At 32.1% G+C, this 19,007-nt stretch overlaps 3 protein-coding genes across 4 annotated transcripts; 1 reads left to right on the top strand and 2 right to left on the bottom strand.

Annotated features, from left to right (window-relative positions):
* Window positions 1–417: 417 nt before the first annotated feature.
* Window positions 418–980, bottom strand: LOC115708917 (uncharacterized). Its single transcript, XM_030636944.2, has one exon. The coding sequence runs from the start codon at window positions 863–865 to the stop codon at window positions 656–658; it is 210 nt and encodes a 69-aa protein (XP_030492804.1). The 5' UTR covers window positions 866–980; the 3' UTR covers window positions 418–655.
* Window positions 981–4,251: 3,271 nt separating this feature from the next.
* Window positions 4,252–4,989, bottom strand: LOC115711359 (uncharacterized). Its single transcript, XM_030639695.2, has one exon. It carries the CDS (start codon window positions 4,798–4,800, stop codon window positions 4,591–4,593), a length of 210 nt encoding a protein of 69 aa, XP_030495555.1. The 5' UTR covers window positions 4,801–4,989; the 3' UTR covers window positions 4,252–4,590.
* Window positions 4,990–11,384: 6,395 nt separating this feature from the next.
* LOC115711459 (CBS domain-containing protein CBSCBSPB1) lies at window positions 11,385–16,635 on the top strand. Of its 2 annotated transcripts, XM_061111908.1 has the most exons (16): window positions 11,385–11,782; window positions 12,126–12,285; window positions 12,543–12,711; window positions 12,829–12,961; window positions 13,057–13,227; window positions 13,378–13,456; window positions 13,552–13,665; window positions 13,789–13,855; window positions 14,035–14,140; window positions 14,247–14,305; window positions 14,802–14,905; window positions 15,019–15,152; window positions 15,293–15,378; window positions 15,474–15,563; window positions 15,672–15,846; window positions 16,422–16,635. In XM_061111908.1, exons 2-16 carry the CDS (start codon window positions 12,152–12,154, stop codon window positions 16,466–16,468), a joined length of 1,668 nt encoding a protein of 555 aa, XP_060967891.1. In that variant the 5' UTR covers window positions 11,385–11,782; window positions 12,126–12,151; the 3' UTR covers window positions 16,469–16,635. The 2 variants fall into 2 exon arrangements, with proteins under 2 accessions (XP_060967891.1, XP_030495661.2); XM_030639801.2 differs by lacking the exon at window positions 16,422–16,635 and having other exon boundaries at window positions 11,387–11,782; window positions 15,672–16,060.
* The last annotated feature ends 2,372 nt before the right edge of the window (window positions 16,636–19,007 follow it).

Raw genomic sequence — 19,007 nt, forward strand, 5'->3', positions numbered from 1 at the left:
AATTTTTAACTATTTTATTTTACCTAGTATTATCTTGTTGTGAGTGCTCTAACACTATGATTTGGCTTTTGTGTCATTTTCTTTTTAGTGGCTCTTTTTATTCGACGTCCTTTACTTTTTTGAATTATAGAAAAAATGTTGTCATTCTAGTGTTTTTTCAATTCAATAATAATTAATGAATTTAATATTTGGAATTTTACTCTAAAATGTTTGCCATGTAGTTGTAGGCTTGTACCAAAACTCATAATATATCACTTGACAATAATATACAAACGTAATAATACATTATTATTATTATTATTATTTAAAAATAAAAATGTATGGTAGATAATTAATAATTAATCTTGCAAAAATATCCCTAAAATCAAAAGCTAATAGATAGAGATTAGATTCCTGTGAATTAAAAAGCAAAACTTCTTTACAGACAAAAAAAAAAACAAAATCTTAGTATTATTACTTACTTTAATCAACCCAAAATATTCATTAATTTAACAATAATAATAATAATAATAATATACTTAAATCCACAAACAGTGAAATCGTTCATTTCACAAGATCAGAGTTTTAATATGTAAAAAAAAAAAGGAAAATAGAAATAGCGAATAAATTAAGAGTTGAGAGTTGGAGTGGTTGAGTTGACCTAATTTAAAGCTTTTTATCCAGTATAGATGTGAACATCAATGGCGATTAGGAAGATAGTGAGAAGACCAAAGAAGATGATGGAGTGGACGAATATGGAGGCACCACTTGTCTGCATGTTCCCAAACTCAACAACTCTCCCTTTCGCCGGAATCTGAAACAACAATCCCGGGCTCAACAGCACGAACAGAACCACCGCTATCATCACTGGACCCCAATCCGCCATTGATGAAGAACTCTGCTACTTTCTACAGATAAAATATATGAAGAAGAAGAAGGTGATGAAAATTTGTTTAATTGTGAAATTGTGAGAGAGAAAAAATGGGCTTGGGGAACACAAAAGGACAATGAGGCATTAAAATCGATGCCTATCGCTCGTGATGGGTGAAACGTACATTGATTTGTACACGTGTCAACATCATGTGGCTCACGTTCGACGGCTGTGATCTTCTTGAGATGTGATTAATTACGATATTGAGATTGGTGTTTTCAGATTTATTAATTTTTATCTGAAAATATATAAATTAATCTTTTTTTTAAGATATTTATTATAATTACACTATTATATTTATAAATTTTTGAATAATTTAGAAAATAATTTTAAAGTCTTTTACACATGTAGTAAACTTGAATATTATAAATTCTATTGTCGATATTATAAAGGTAGAATTTTTTAAAAATTTACAGGTTTAATTTTATAACTATAATGAACATAAATATTATAAAAATATTTTAGTATGTATTTTCGAGTGCGAAAATTAAATAAAAGATTAAAATAGAATGGTAATACTTTTTTTATTTATTTAGGATATTTTTTTCAAATTTTGAAGTGTACTTTTTAGGCCTTTAAAAATTTATTTAAATTGTTGAGATTATTCGATTTAAAGATCTAAATCTATTCAAATTTATTAACGAACATCTAACATAGAAATTATTCATGTATCAAATTGTGTTCCCAAACTTCTATTCATGTAAGGCTTTCGTTAGTAAAATTGAAATAGAATTTTTAAATCGAATAATCTTAAACATTTTAGTGAAATTATTAACGGTCTTAAAAAAAAATAATAGTACGAATCAGTACATGTCAAAGTTCGAGAAGAAATTTATTCAGCATATTTTGATTTTTGGTTTGTATTGATTATTTTGAAAATAGAATAAAAATAAAAATATCATTATTTGACATATATAGAGTGGTCATTTTAGTTGTTTAGGTCCATACATAAGAATAGAGATGAGTCATCCCTTCTTATGTTGTGTTACTCGTGGGCTTGTTTAGGCCTTTTTCATGAATAAATCAACCAATAATGAACCTATACTACCTATTCATTTATAATCATAGCACAGTGAATCAGTGATTAATTAGAGTGCATTGCTATTAGATACGTGCCTAACACTTTCTTGATATGTCGCATTGCAATTTGTTAGTGATACTCTCTAAAAGTTATTATATTAAATTATATGGGATTCTAGACTTAATTGGACCAATAGTGATATTGACACATAGAATGGTGGTAGACACCACTTTAGCATTTCTCTTAATTAAAAGGTTAAGCTGAATTAATTAATAAGTAATGAAATTACTGAAGTGTGTGGTGGATAAGGATTCATCTTCTTTCATTAGTGGTTGGCTTGGCCACCATGACGACAATGTGTGTTGTCGTTTTATCCATATCATGTTATTTTAGTATCTCACTTTGCCTCTCTTTCTAAAAGTTTCTTGTCGTTTTTCAGAGTAATTATTGGTTTTTTACGTTTTAGTACTGTTTTCCTGTTTTACGTCTTTATTTTAGTATTAGGAAAAAATAAATAGAAGAAGGAAGATGCTTTGGTGTACCCCACCATATCAGTTGTCGTTTTTTGTATATGGGTTTTCAGGTTAGTGTCGTTTTTCGACTTCTATTATCTATTTTGAAGAATTTTAGGGTATTCCAATTAATACATAATTTACTGTATTTAAATATTTATGAGTCGTTAATTATACTTTGGAAAGACTAAAGGTGACAACTTTATTAAAGTGAAAAGTATTAGCATATTTTGTCGTTGTCATTATAGATTGGTTGTCGTTTCTAAGGTTGCTGTCGTTTTTCCACTTTATGTTTCTGTTGGTTTATGGTCGTTTTCAATGTTTTTGCTTCTTTTCATTGTTAGCACAGCTCACTTGTTCTCCTGTTGTTAGTTGCTGATTAATGCCGTTCACAAAAGATATTGTCGTTTTTTAGGTATGTGATTCTATATATTGTCGTTTATATCATTGTTATGTCGTGTACTATTGTAGTTGATGTCGTGTACCATTTTGTTGTCGTTTTAGTTTTTGGGTTATATTTATTTCCAAATTATTGTCGTTCTTATTTTGTGTGTTTAGCAGTCAGTGTTGAGTAATGCTAGCAAAATAAAAGAGAAACGATATTACCGAATATATAGGCAATCAGGAAACCTTTGTTTACTGATTGTGGGAACGATGCACCCATGCGCACAAAACTGGGTACCCCTTGGGCCCAAACCCATATCTCAAACTTGCACTAGTTATACACTTCAATTGAAGTGTTTCTATCCCATGTGGGACTCTTACTCACACACTTTATTTTTGTAATATTTCACAAAGTTCCAATAGTTAGAATGTCGCATAATACTTGCAGTTTCTGTCATTTCATATCTGACTGTTGTATATTTATATATTTGCTGTTGTTTTATCTTTTCTTCATTTTATGCCTCCTTTAAGTCTTAATTAAAATGACATTATTTATTTTTTTTACAAAATAATACTAAAAATTTTGACAAAATTTTTATTTAGTAACGATGTTCTTAATAAAGTTTTAATGATTCAGGTCTTTTTATGAAATTCTTTTATGTTTCCAAATAATAATAGGAGATAAGTTTCAAATTTTTGTGTGGTTATGATTTTTTGATCTTATGATTTCAAATTGTCTTTTTTTTAAAAAAAAAATAAAAAATAAAAATAAATTTCATATACTTTTTAATCTCTTCGCTTTGGGCCTAAGCTTTAGCGGTCCCTTTTATTTTTGAGCACTTTCTCAAGATGGAGTAGTGTCCATTCTTATATATCCAAAATTCTTCCCAACCTAGCCAATGTGGGACTTTGGTTGTATTCCCAACATTATGTTCCATATTGGTATTAATTATAGGAAATTTCACAGTTATTCAGGCAGAAGTAGTAGTTTTTATGGTGGTGTTGGATTGGTCGCTTGGAATAGGACTTCCTCTCTATTCTGTTGAATCTAATTGTCTAGTTGCTATCTTTGCTTTTGCTTAGAGATTGTAATGATTTTGGTTCTCTTTTAGATGATATTTCTAGTTTACTGTTTAATTTTCTTGAAGCGTTCCTTATTCATGTTCGTCGGTTGATCAAAAGGGCTGTTCGTGAATTAGCTATGCATGCACTCAGTGTGGATGGTGTTTTAGTTTGGATGGAAGATTTTATATCTTTTCTATTTGAAGTAATTAACGCTGATCTTTTTCAATGAAAGTTTGTTGATTGTTAAAAAAAAATCATATCATGATTTTCCACTATTATTTTCGGTGACATTAGGCCTTCAAAATAAAATAATTCTTTATTAAAATTTAAAAAATTCAAACAAAAAACAAAACCAATTAATAAATTTATTAATCACTCTTTTTTTTTTTTTTTTTTTTTTTTTTTTTCTGAAAATATTAATCACTCCCCTGAGAATACATCCTTATACAAAAGCTGTTGACTCTTACTAGGCCGACCAAGAATTCATACTTCACAACACATAATAACCAATAATATATAATTCACAAGATTTTCTCAAAGGTCAAGTTTTAATGTAGTAGAATTAGACAAATACAAATTAATTGATCAACACATAAATAATAAACTCTCCTATACACATACACAAGAAGATTAGAAAATAATCATCAACAAGAGAAAATAATGATGATCACAAAAATATAACTACAAAAAAAAAAAGGTTAGCCTGTGACAATGTGGATACCAAGAGCCAAGATGAGAATGGTGAAGACGCCGAAGAAGATGACGGTATGAACAAAAATAGCTTTGCCATTTGTGGCAAAGCTACCGAACTCAACGGTGCGAGTGTGGCCGGGGAGCTGAAAGAGTAGCCCTGGGGACAACAGTATGAACAACAACCACCCTATTAGAACTGGTGCCCAATCCAACATGGTGATGATTTTATAACTAGATAAAAATTGTTTTGTGTTGGTGTTAGTGAACAAAAATCTTAGTTCCCTATCAAAATAATGGCGTTTTTATATTGAAGAAGGAAAAAAAAAGGTTTGAATGTTGATTATTATTCTTAGGCACTATTCTAACTTCGAGTATAGGTTAGCTAATAATGTATAGCATCTTTTTCTTTATCAAACCTTTTATTAATAATATGCTCTATGATTTGAGTCCCTACACTAGTTATATAATTTTTTATTTTTTTGGATATATTCTTGTACTATATGACAGGACTAAATTCTCACGCAAATGGGGGCTTCTTTTTTTTTTTTGGCTTTGTTTTAAAGAAATGTATCCACATTTTTAAGCAAAAGATTACCTATTTACTGGGTTTAGAATCCATTGTATATATATTTACAGATATTTTTGGATCATATTTTGTTAAACTTTGTTATCCATTCCAACTAAAGATTTATTTTTATTGAAAACAAATTTTAGATAATTTTCACTTAATAGTTCTAATTCAACAACGTAAAACTCAATGGTTTACCAAGCAATTTACAAATGTTCACCATCAGTCAATATAATAAGTTCAGTGATGACTAATCAAAATATTAAAAGTACCACTATTGAATTTGAAATTCAACAACAATCATATATTTTTTTTTTGAATGCGAATGGATAATTTTATTAGCAATTCAAATATGCAATTACAAAAGATTTGAGGGTACTAGGAAGAGTACTCTTCGAGAAACTACGATTAGACCAATAACAAGAGCCACGAGCCAAACAATGAGCGACCTTATTAAGAGATCGCTTAACATGACAAATAGTAACATTAATCAAAGAAGATAATAAAATTTTGCAATCTTGTACAATAATCCAAAATAACGATGGCATATCCATTTGACTTTGTAAAGTTTGAATAGCAGTAAGGCAGTCTGTCTCAATAATAATATTTGACAAATTGGACGCCTCTATCCAGCTTAACACTTCTTTGATGCTGATCATTTCAGCAATGGGAGCACTTGATGAACTGGTTGAATAGGTTGAAGAGGCCAAAATGACAGCTCCATTAGAATCACGAGCAATAAAACCCGTCCCGAAAGAATTGTCGGCTTCAAACGTTGCGCCATCCACATTAATCTTGATCATTCCATCATCTGGTTTTGTCTGCTACAATTCGAGCGTAAATGCAGCAGTTCAAAGCGACAACTTTGAGCAAACTTCCATTGACCAAGAGCTTGATGTGTCGTAGAAGCAACTTCCGCAACCGAGCTTGTACGATTATTCCAAACAAGATTATTGCGAGCTTTCCAATTTATTTATAGGAAAGTTTTATATGCATTGCGTATAATTTTTTTTTTATGAATCAGATAGTTTTTCATTACTCCAAAAATATCTTTACAATCAAATAATGCTTTCAATTGAAGACCTACAATATAGTCACTGTATAGTTATGTCTTCTATCTCTTCTCTTTTTTTTTTTACTATATTTCCAATTACAACTTGAAAAAACAACTTGTATCTATAACATTTACTTTCTTCGACCAAACACAGCTAATTCTAGCTTTAACATTATTTTTAGTCTTATTTACAATTTGAGTTTCCCTGTCCTTACTCGAATTCTACACAATCTCATTTCAAGCTCGCCAAAGTTGATAAACCAATGCTGCCATTGCAGCAGCAAAAACCTGCTTGCGAAACCTGCTGCATTTTGCTTTTCCTATCCACCGAATTAGTTTGTACAGCTGATTCAATTCAACCCTCCAAGACAACCATATTTTCACATGTTGAAGAAATTTGAAAGACAAAGAACATTGAAAAAAAATGTGCTGAGCTGTGTCAATATGTGTGTTGCAGAAAATACATTTTACATAGCAATAATGTGAAATTTTAGCAATCTATCATTCGTTCTCAACCTATTTTATATCGATAACCAAAGCACAAAACTATGCTTAGGGACATTGAGTCTTCCCCACACTTTCTAGCTCCAATAAAATCTATTTTGGTTTGGACATAGCAACTTATATCCTTTAGAAATTTGATATTTGTCCCCCAAAAATTGTTGTGTTGCAGCAAATTTTTTGAATTGATGTTTGATAGCAATTAATTTCTCAGTACCAACTACCATGGGAAAGAGGTTGGTAATTCCACCAATCTTCATCTTTGATATATACACTATGTACCCAACGAACTCATAGGTTTTCCTCCTTTTTGGTCACTGCCCAAACATATTTGAAAAGGGTTGCAATATTCCACTCTGAAATCTTCTTAAAATCAGCACCTCCATCCATCTTAGGTTAACAATCTGAATCCCAAGCAATAAGTTTCCAAAGGTAAGCACGACAAATAGCTTCTATTTTATTAATTACTTTCTTTGAAAAAAATCATAATTTGAATCCAATAAAAATGAATAGAAAGCATATCGAAATAATAAGAACAACTCGTCCCACAAAAGATAAATTCCTAGAACTTTAAGCTTTGATTCTAGTAGTCATTTTCTCAGCTAATTAATATCAAACACTCCTTGCTTGATATCCTTGTAGAACATATAGGAATTCCAAGGTACCTGAATGTCATTTCTTTCTTGTTGAATCATGGCGCATCAACAATGTGTTGTACTTATCATATGTCACTAACGACCGTACTTACGTCCAGTATGTCGCCAAGCTAAATCACATCACCTAATCAGGTGAGCCCGTACCTACACTCGGTACTCATCATATATCACTGACGCTCGTACTTACGCCAAGTACGTCGCGAGGAAAATTGCATCATTTAATCAGGTGAGCCCGTACCTACGCTCGGTACTCATCATATATCACTGACGCCCGTACTTACGTCCAGTACGTCGCTAAGAAAATTGCATCACCTAATCAGGTGAGCCCGTACCTACGCTCGGTACTCATCATATATCACTGACGCTTGTACTTACGCCCAGTATGTCACCAAGAAAATTGCATAAACTAATCAGGTGAGCCCGTACCTACGCTCGGTACTCATCATATATCACTAATGCCCGTACTTACACCCAGTACGTCGCCAGGAAAATCACATCACCTAATCAGGTGAGTCTGTACCTAAAAATATTTTTTTTCCACATATAGCTCATATTACATTCACACATGCTATATAAATCTCCGCAATTAGCAAATTACGCTTATTTATTCACTTATGGCAAAATTTAAATTTCATGCTGAAATAAATTAGTAGGATCATAATCCCACTTATTACCTAATTAACCCATAATATAAATATAAATCTTAATTATTTACCATTAGGCTTATCGAGATATTACACTCACAGACCCGACTGCATATCGTAGCCTCATTGGCAAACTAATTTACCTAACAATTACAAGGCCCGATATTACATATACAGTCAACCATCTTAATCAATTCCTATCTTGTCCATGAGTTCCCCATCTTCAAGGTGCTTATAGAATATTGCAATACCTCAAGAAGACCCCAGGCCAAGGCCTTTTTTTTTTTTCCCTTCCAACAGTGTTCCCAATATCATTGCTTATCCAGAGACCAGCCTCTCACCAACTAATGTTCAACTTTCTTTCTTTGCTGATGCTGATTTAGGGAGCTGTCAAGACACTAGAAGATCGCTTTCAAGGTATTGCAATTTTCTTGGCAAACCCCTCATCTCATGGAAATCAAAGAAACAACAGGTTGTATCTTGATCCTCTACTGATGCTGAATACCGAACCATGGAAAATGCAACATTTGAACTGTAAAGTCCTTTTTAGGCAAGTTAGTTTATGGTAAGATTCTTGTGCATTCATAACCGATTTCTTACCTTGTTTATTCGGTTTGTAGTTGCTCTTTTCCTTGTTAGGAAAGTTGCACTTTTCAACTGAACTTTCCTTTGTTTGAAAACTTCTTAAAAAGAGAAGCAATTCTCTTTTGGAAAGTTGTCTTTTTTAAGGAAACTTTGATTATTGCATTTTCCTTATTGATTTCGATTGTATCTTGATACAATCAGAAGATCTAATCTGTTTTTGGCAGGAATCAAGCATTGATAGAGGATCAGACCCGATTATAGCAAGTTTCCTGTTTCTGGTCAGATCTGCTGCGTCAGCATCTGAATCTGATGCTGCAGATCGTGTTTTTTTAGGAAAGTTTTTGTACAGCTGTAGATTCGATCTTGTGACTGTCTCTAAGGTTTCTATGTTTTATAAATAGAGCCTAGAGAGCAGTCATTCGAATTAGCTCTTCCATTATTCATTTTTTGTATTTATCTTTTGAGAGAAGAGAGTTTTCTTTGTTTTGTGAGAGCCTAGTTGTTCATCTAGGTTCTAGTTATTTCTGTTCTTACTCTGTCCTAGAGGTTGTGAAGAACTACTTGACTGAACAAGAGATTGGTCTTCGGGAGAAGACTTGATACAACCTTACTTCGGGAGGAAGTAAGTCTTCGGGAGAAGACTTGTTGAAGCCTTACTTCAGGAGGAAGTAAGCACTCACACTTCAAAGACGAAGGGAGTTCGGGCTTGAAGGTGTTTCAAGAAGTCAGATTCATAAAGTGGATTACAAAGGATTGCGGCAATACTTTAGAGGGAGTCTAAACTTGTTTAAGTCAATTGTCTTTGTAATTTTGATACTTTATTAATTGATTTCATTCTCTGGGTGTGGCCCCGTGGACTAGTTGTGTTCGTGAGAACACTGATACCACGTATAAATCTCTTGTGTCAAGTTATTTATTTTTCTGCAAAATATTTTATATTCTGCCTGTTTAATTTTGATGTAGCAGAATTACTTTCTGCTTCTGCAGACACATACAGTTTTATACAGTTTTATATATAACTGACATTTGTAAAAACACGGTTTTTCATGAACTAACTTGGATCCTTGCTATTCTCAAAGACTTTGGTGTCCCCATTTCTTCAACACCTAAGATGTATTGTGACAACACAGCTGCAATCCACATAAGTGAAAATCCCATTTACCACGAACGCACAAAACATGTGGAAATTGACTGTCATTTCATTCGAAAAAAAATCTAACAAGGTTCTCTCCAAGTGATGCATGTCTCCTCTCACAATAATCTAGTTGATATATTCACAAAGGCTCTTCTCCCTTCACAATTCAAGAATCTTGTATTCAAGATGGATATCATTAACATGTACACTTCATCTTAAGGGGCTATTAGAATTAGTTAGTCTTACGGTTAGTTAGTTATTAGGAGCTATGTCAGTTAATTAAGTTAGTTAGGATTTCCTAACTAACTATGTTTTATCTTTGAGTAATAAAGTTTGTTTCATTATCTTTTGCTCTGTATTTTCTCTCATAACATTCTCTAAACAATTTAGTTTAGAACATGATAACATTATACGAAGATCAAAGTAAAAAGTGTTTCTGGAATTGAAATCTTAGAAGCATAAAAAAGTGAGTTTCGAGGAATAGAAAATAAAAGGAGATTTTTGGGCAAGAGAACAAAAGAAGGCCACTGCAAAGTAATAACACAAATTAATGCCATTGAAGAATCTTTTAAATTATATATTTATTTTTTGTTTTCTTTATCTTCATTAAAAGTCAAAAATTCAGTGTGTAAAGGCACACAACAATATCGTTGGCCGTCAAATAACAATTTTAAATTTTAGGGTGTCTACCAATGTATCCAATTTTAGAGTCTCCACGGTAAAAAAACTTTAAAATATATAGAGAAAATTTTACAATGTACTCCCTTAAAATGGATATATTGATGCATTCCTATCTGTTTTAGCATCCGATATAATTTTTTAGTCAAAATTTTTCTCAATATTATGTACGTTATAGTTATTTAAGACATCCTGCAAAATTTTAAGACATTCAGAAAAGTTTAACATGCCGAAAATTACGTTCAAACAGTATATTGCACGCGTCTCTATTTTATTTTATACGCGTGTAAAATAGGCATTTTGAATATTATTTTTTATATTGTAAATTATTTCGAATTTTTTAAAATTTTGTAAGATATCTTAAATAGATATAACGTACATGAATATAAAAATAAATTAGACTAAAAAATTCTTCTGGATGCCGAATTACCCTATATATAGGATAATGAATAATATTTATAGGATAATGAATAATATTTATAAATATAGAGTATGAATAATTAAATTTTAGTGAAGAAATTCAAAATGAAGGAGTTTAGTGTTTTTTAAGTTTGATTCTTCAATTTTTTTTAGTATTTCTATTTAGGAATTTCTATTTTAAAGAAGAGTGCACTAGAAACTCTATTATCATGTGTAAACTTTTTGGTAAATATTGGAGGCATTAGCTACATCATGTAAAGCACATATTAGTAGCAAAAACATCATTTGACTTGGCTATTTTGGTCAAATGTATAATTAAATAGACCAAATACCTATTATTTATTAGCAGTCACAAATCACGATCATAGAAAATGAATCACAATTAGTTCCTACACACATAAATCGGATATTAATTAATTCTTTACCCCAAATAAATAATAATAAAAATAATTTAGATATTAAATAAAATTATTTGTGTCCTCACAATTCACAAAAAGGATAAAAAGAAAAAAAAAAATAAAAATTAGAACAGAAAATGTAAAAAAAGAAAGTTGACGTGCACGCCTCTCATTGGTTGCCTCCCTAATCCCCCGTTGAATTTCTCTTACCTCCCATTTTGTAGGGTTTTCCTCTTCTCTCCCTATCTCTCTCTCTTCTTTCTCTCTCTATCTCTGTCTCTCTCTCTAACCTCTTCCTCCGTCGTTCGAACTTTCCCGCCGGTCGGTGTATTCTCTCGGAATTTTTTTTCCGATTAGATTCCCGACCGTTCTTATTTTGCGGGAAAGAGGTACAAAATTTTCTGATCAGCTTCCATCATCATCGTCATAATCATCGTCGTCGTAATTTCGACAGGTTTGTTCGTTGAAATCGCTATTATCTGAATACTGAAACAAGCACAAGTTGATAAGGACGAGGAGAAGTTGAGAAAGAGAAAGGTTGTATTGGTATTGGATTTGGTGAGTATCTTTGTTTTGAGAATATTTGTTTTTGTGTTGCTATGTTTGGTTGCCGTGAAAATGGAGGAACTCGATTGGAAAACGTTCTTTTTTTTTTTTTGTTTATTGTCTTTAAAAAGATTTGAATAAGAACAGGTTGTATTAGTTGAAATTTGAATAATTGGGCAGTAAATGTTTTGAGCTCGGAAAATGAAATTGAAGATGGCGTGGTTGAAATTTGCTAATTTTAATTGGTTATATCAAGTTTTTTTGATGGAATTAACGATAATTTTGTTGGAAGTTATATTTTGATAATATTTTCTCAGAGGGAGATATAGAGATTGATAATGGTTCTTTGTTGTAGAGATACTTTGTTGAAAATTGGTGAAGATGGCTAGTCAAGGCGGTGGTTCTCGAAAAAGTCTGTCCATGTCAAACTCATCATTGCATGGGAAGAAAAAATCCTCTGAGAATGGAGGGCCGCCAGATACTGCCCGAAAATCCTTTCAATCTTCTAAGTCCATGTAAGTATTTATTTATTGAATCTCAATTTGCATCTTGTGATTTGGACAATTTGATTTTAATGTCGATGTCAAGGTCAATTCACAATACCTTAATTGTATAAAACATTTTCTACGATTACTGTGCTATTGAAATTAGATAATGCCTTTGACTTTTCAAGAAACAAGGATAACAATTGCCTTGTCTCATTTATTTTTTAGTTTTGTAGTTAGAACATAGAAAATGAGGAAAAAATTAATGTTTTTGTATCTGGCAATAGGGGATTAACGGGAGAGCGTACCGTGAAAAGATTGAGGTTGTCCAAGGCTCTGACAATACCTGAAAGTACAACCATTTCAGAGGCTTGTCGTCGAATGGCTGCTCGTAGAGTTGATGCTTTGTTGTTAACTGATTCTAATGCATTGCTTTGTGGAATTCTTACAGACAAGGTATGTTATAGAGATGCAATCATTTGCTGACGAACGTACATAGAAAGAGAGATAGAAGCACATGTATGATGCTTTTGATGGGCTTACCTTATTATCTATTCTCTCGTATTGGTTTAGGATATAGCAACAAGAGTTATAGCTCGTGAGATGAATCTTGAGGAAACTCCCGTTTCAAAAGTCATGACGAGGAACCCCACTTTTGTTCTTTCTGATACTCATGCTGTGGAAGCTCTACAGAAGATGGTACAAGGTTGGTAGCAATTGCAGAGTTACTTTCACTCTCTGGCATATTGAACTCTTTTCTGTTTTCCCCTTTTAATTCATTGATGATTCCTCCTTCTACAGGGAAATTTAGGCATTTGCCTGTGGTGGAGAATGGAGAAGTCATTGCGCTGCTTGACATAGCAAAGTGCTTGTACGATGCTATTGCTCGCATGGAAAGGGCAGCTGAAAAAGGAAAGGCTATTGCAGCTGCTGTTGAAGGTGTTGAAAAGCATTGGGGCACCACTATTTCTGGTTGGTAGAGTTTTCCCATCCTAGTTCATTTCATATAACGATAGTATTATCTAGTGTTTCTTGGACTTAGTCGGGTAATATCTTATATATTATGTTTTAATTGTATTTAGTTGTGTAGTAGCATCATGCTGTTTTTTTTTGAATTTGCAGGTCCAAATACGTTTATTGAAACACTTCGTGACCGCATGTTTAGACCATCTTTGTCTACAATCATTGCAGAGAATTCAAAGTAGGTAATATTTCTTTGTTTATCTATTAATTGCACACGATTTTGTGTAAAATCATCCAAATTTTATTTGTCTAACAGCAAGTTCATTCGTACAGGGTTGCAACAGTTACACCAACAGATACTGTTTTAACAGCAACAAAGAAGATGCTTGATCTGAAACTAAGCTCTGCAGTTGTAACTGTTGATAATAAACCACGTGGAATTCTCACGTAAGTCTCTTGCTAATTAAATCGTGCTTCCTCTTGATCGAACAAAAATACTAATGTTGTTTTATTTAATTGTTAAATTTTGATGATTAATGAATAGAAATTTTATACATTTGAATTTATTAGTTCCAAGGATATCCTGATGCGGGTCATTACCCAAAATCTTCCTCCAGACTCGACTCTTGTAGAAAAGGTATGTTTTTCTCCGAAGCATGAGACTTGTAGTTTGCCAAAATAATAATAGTTTATCGACTCTGAAACTGCTGATATATGAGCTATATTTCTCTGGTGATGTGTGCATGATTGTTTGTGGTGAACTATAATAAGAAATAATCTAATTCTTCAGCTACATGCTTTTCATCATACTGACAGGTAATGACTCCAAATCCAGAATGTGCTACAGTTGATACACCAATTGTTGATGCACTGCATACCATGCATGATGGGAAATTTTTGCACCTTCCTGTGCTAGATAGAGGTAGCATATGGACTCAATAAGGATTCCATTCCTTTTGATGTTGTTGTTCATTTCGTTTTCGTCTGTTTATCATAGTAACTGATATGATTTAATTTTTCGGAGGCAGATGGGAATGTAGTTGCCGTTGTTGACGTAATTCACATCACTCATGCAGCTGTCGCAACGGTAAGACCATTCTTACCTTTCTTGACTAAATATTGTTTTAACTATTGCGTTCATTGTAACTCATGCTCAATATTGCATCGACTTTGTATAGATCAGTCTTAATGCAATGCAGTCATGCTGGCTGCTAAAAGAAATAAAACTCATCTATCAAGAGATCTCATTTAAATATGAATCTGTTTCACCTCTCTTGTTGCAAGGGCTTAACCATCTAGAGGGTTATTTGATGATTATGTAATGGGCTTATAAGCTCCAGAGTAAAATAAACTGTTTTTCTTGTAATTGTATAAGCTGCCATAACTGGGATAGTTAATCTAGCTCAGGATTAGTCTTCTAGTAATTTCTACAGTGGTACATTACGAAGAAAATAGCAGGGACATAAGAATCTGCTTATGGTTTCTGAATGGAAACAATTTTGTGTTGCAGTAACATGTGGAAACAATTTTCATTGGTATCAAGTATTTTGGTTTTACGTACTTATCTCATATTTTATATATAGGTTGGAAGTACTGCTGGAGTGAACAATGAGGCTGCAAGCACTATGATGCAGAAGTTTTGGGATTCTGCCATGGCCTCCAATGATGATGACGAAGAAACTAGAAGGTTTGCTTATAACTTTATCTAACATTCAATGGAAGCTATGCCAACCTTTTATTCTTGTGTTGCCCCCCTACATTCATATATTTGGATATTAACTTGTTCTATTATCATCACAGTGAAAATTCCTTGAAACTTGCTTCTGACGGAACAGAAACAGGGAGACCTTTTCCCTATACTCTATCAGGACTGTCTAATACTTTTGCATTTAAAATTCAAGATAAGAAGGGCCGAATGCATAGATTTACTTGTGGTATGTTATTCATATTCTTAACCCTTAAAGCCAAATTCAAATGACAATATCTACATTCTTTTATTACACACATGAGACCCTTGTGCATTTTCAGCTTTTGGGACAAGGTCTTTGATATTGACGTTGTTTCTTGGATGCAGATATTCGGAGCTTGACAGACCTTATAACCTCTATAATTCAGAGGGTAGGTGAAGACATCGACCGCCACAACCTGCCTCAGATCATGGTATATCATCAACCAGTGTTATTCTATAAACTTCCCTTACTATCTCGAACACTTTATGCAGTTACATTTTACTAATCAATGAGCTACCTGTGTAGTATGAAGATGAAGACCACGATAAAGTTATACTGGCATCAGATAATGATCTTACAGCAGCTGTGGATCATGCAAGGCAAGCTGGTTGGAAGGTATTATTGATTTTTCCAACTCTTGTTCCATACAGTTCGGTCATAGTAGAAGTTAGTTAACTTGCTGTAAAGATAATGAAACCTGACATCTAGTTATGAACTTTGAAGGGTTTGAAGCTACATTTAGACTATTCAGGAACACAAGATCGTCAGACAATTTCTGGTTCAGGAGATTTGGATTATGCTCATGCCGAGTCAGCTTGGGCGTCTGCATACAGTTCTGTTGCAGCTGGTGCTGCACTAGTTGCTGGGTTGGGGATTTTAGCATATTTGAGGAGATCTGGTAACTGATAAAGCTAAATGTTTTTCTTCCAAAAAAATTAAAAAAAAAATCTAAATTTGTTTCGGTCTTTATTTGTTGACTTGCCTAGTGCCAAATAATACTTTTCCCTGAGATCGGACCATAATTTGGCCGACAGGGCACGTCTTGTGCTTCATATGTGTTTTTTTCTGTACAAACTATACTGTATACGAAGAAAATACTCTTACATTTTTCATTGTTTGGAAGTTGAACGAGGTGGTGGTGCTCCCTATGGAAATGTACAATTTGTTTGTCTGTGAACTTTGTATTCTTTTAGGTCTTGTTTGGTGAGCAGGATTGGATTAAGTAATCCTAATCTGGTGTTTGGTCTGGCAACTCCTTGTATAGGATTGGATAAGTAAGCTTTACAAAGTTGGAGCCAATGAATAGTAGCTAAGAAAGAGAAAATAAAATCCCTTTGCTTCTCAATTCTTGCCCAAACCCCAAATCTTCCAAAGCTTAGATCTTATTTTTAATTTTATTCATCATATCATTTTTTTTTTGCTATAGATTTTTATGTCGATTATTGGACAGTGATTTTTATTTTCTGTGTGCAGATTTAACAAACTGTATTCAGGATGTACTGTACAAAAGGAAAGTTTGAGGAAATTTTTATCTTGGTGGTGAAATAAAAATCATTTCTGTTGTGTTTCTAATGTTGAATTTTAATTCATTATTCTTTGAAAAATAAAATAGACACCATTGATACATATCTTCCTATTTTATTAATTATATTTATATCAATTAATTACTCAGGTTACAATGCAAAAATGACAATTCTTCATACCATACTATACCATAACCAAGCACCTAAATCATCACTACTAGTGTCAATCTCTGCACTCGTGCAAATACGTGTATATATAGATTCTTTGTTCCTTTGCCAAACAAACAAACACTAGAAAAGATTATTATGCTTTGCATGCACTATACGTGTGTGTCTGTAATCTGGTTTTGCAAATTCTAGTTCTCCATCACTTATGGGCCCCACCAAGATGGGGACATTAGATAGATACTGACCTCTTATCAACAAAATCTTAAACTCAATATTTTGTTTGTGGTTCATGAGAGTGAGTATGAATAAGTAGTGTATCTAGTTGAAAAGGGGTATGGAAAATGAAATGACATTAACAAACCACATTGCCACCTGTTTTGTGTTTTGATGTTTTATATTTATTATGAGGATTAGGCATCAAAGGAAGATTGTGGGCTTGTGTTTAATTCATGTGATCAGTGAGTGAATGAGTGAGACCTGGCACAACTCAAGGCTACAGCCACAAAAATTAAACAAAACCCCACAACAACACATCATTAGGTCAAGACTGCATGGACAGAGGTAGAGAGTAATAGTGTGGTGGCAAAAGAGAATTCTTTTGGGAAGGGGGCAAAAATGTAAATTTTGAAGGATCAAAATACAAAAACTAAAAATTTTAGGGGAAATAAAGAAAAAGAACCAAAAAAAAAATGAGAGGATTAGAAGTGTTTTTATAATAATTATTAAATTAAATTACGTGAGATTCGATAGTTATTTACACTAATAATAATATAACTTTATTGAGATTTATGAAATAGTTAGTATTTTTCTATGATAATTATTAAATTAAACTAAATGAGATTTTATATTTATTTATATTAATAATAATACAATATTTAATTGGAATCTGTTTAGGACTTTTAGTATTTAATTAATTTATTTTTAATCTGTATTATTTATGAATTAGTTGTGTATACTTTATTTTTTTTTTAAATGAACAACTTGTTTGGATAATTAATTTTTAATAATTTTTAACATATTTATGGCTTATATGAAGTTATTATATTTTTAATAAATTTATTCATTGCTTTATAATAATAATAATAATAATACTAATAATTATAATAATAATAATAATGACATTTTATAGTAGTCTTCTAATTTTTCTTAGATCAATCCAACTGTATTTTTATTTTCTCTGTCGGTTTGTAGACCCCCCTTACCTTGGCCTTGGCCTACTTCACAAATAAATAAAATTCTTCAAAATCATTTTCTTTTCAATTTTCCCCACCTTTCCTTCAAACAATTTTTTTTGGTCAGTATATCCTACTAGTTTTATACATTTTCTCACAAAGAAGTATTACTATTTAATATTTTAGGGTATCTAACAGATGTAGTATCTTATAATTGGTTAGTAATTTTTTATATAAATTATTAAATTAAAATATATAAGACCTAATATTAAAATACATCAATAACACGTCTTACCTAGCACGAGCTTGAGGTGCACTTTGTATTTTTCAAAATTGAATTACCCCTCCCCCAAACCCCATATCAAAACTTTTGTTTTCTTTTTTTTCCTTTTTGTCTGAGAAAAAGATATACTTGGGTACAAACTTTTGACTCTTTTGTTCCCTAAATGCGTTTACAGTCACATTCTTAACTATTAAATAAAGGAATAATAATAGTAATTAAAATAGAGTGAATACGTGGTTTACTTTACCATGATAATAAATAGATCATATTAATAATTAAGGCGTAAATAAAGGCAACAAACATGCATGTTACTCAAAATCAAATCAAATAGTCTCGCATTCACATTATAATAATCCCAAACACAAGTCCATTGTCTGTGACTGTGATACCAAATCTCATAATTTTTTAATGTTTCACATGCAGTCCATTGATTGCATATTCTTGCTCTTTGTTTTGTTATACTGCTAAATTAATTAATAATCATTTATATGGCCTTAATTAAACCAAGTATCCCAATTTTGTATCTAATTAAGAATATCAATTGATAATTATTACATGTATATATATTGATATGCCACTAGCTATAATAGTAGTGTATCTATTCACTACTACAAATATGGGATTCAGTGACCCATTTTGAAAGACTCTAAAACTATATAGTGACACTTCAACGCGTGTCACTAATGTGGGTGTCAGGAAAAGTAATAATTAGTGACCCTCTAGCGCATGTCACTAAAAAATTTTAGACTCCCTCATTGCATGTCACTATAGACTTTCAGCGTGTCACTATTTGTATTTTTCTTATTTTTTTTTATTATTTTCTGGATAACAACCACAATCAAAGAGTGTCACTATATCATATTTTTTTAAAAAAAAAAAATTAAAATTAATATTCAATGTATCATGATTTTAT

The sequence above is a fragment of the Cannabis sativa genome, chromosome 3 (assembly GCF_029168945.1).
Source record: "Cannabis sativa cultivar Pink pepper isolate KNU-18-1 chromosome 3, ASM2916894v1, whole genome shotgun sequence".
Taxonomy (NCBI): Eukaryota; Viridiplantae; Streptophyta; class Magnoliopsida; order Rosales; family Cannabaceae; genus Cannabis; species Cannabis sativa.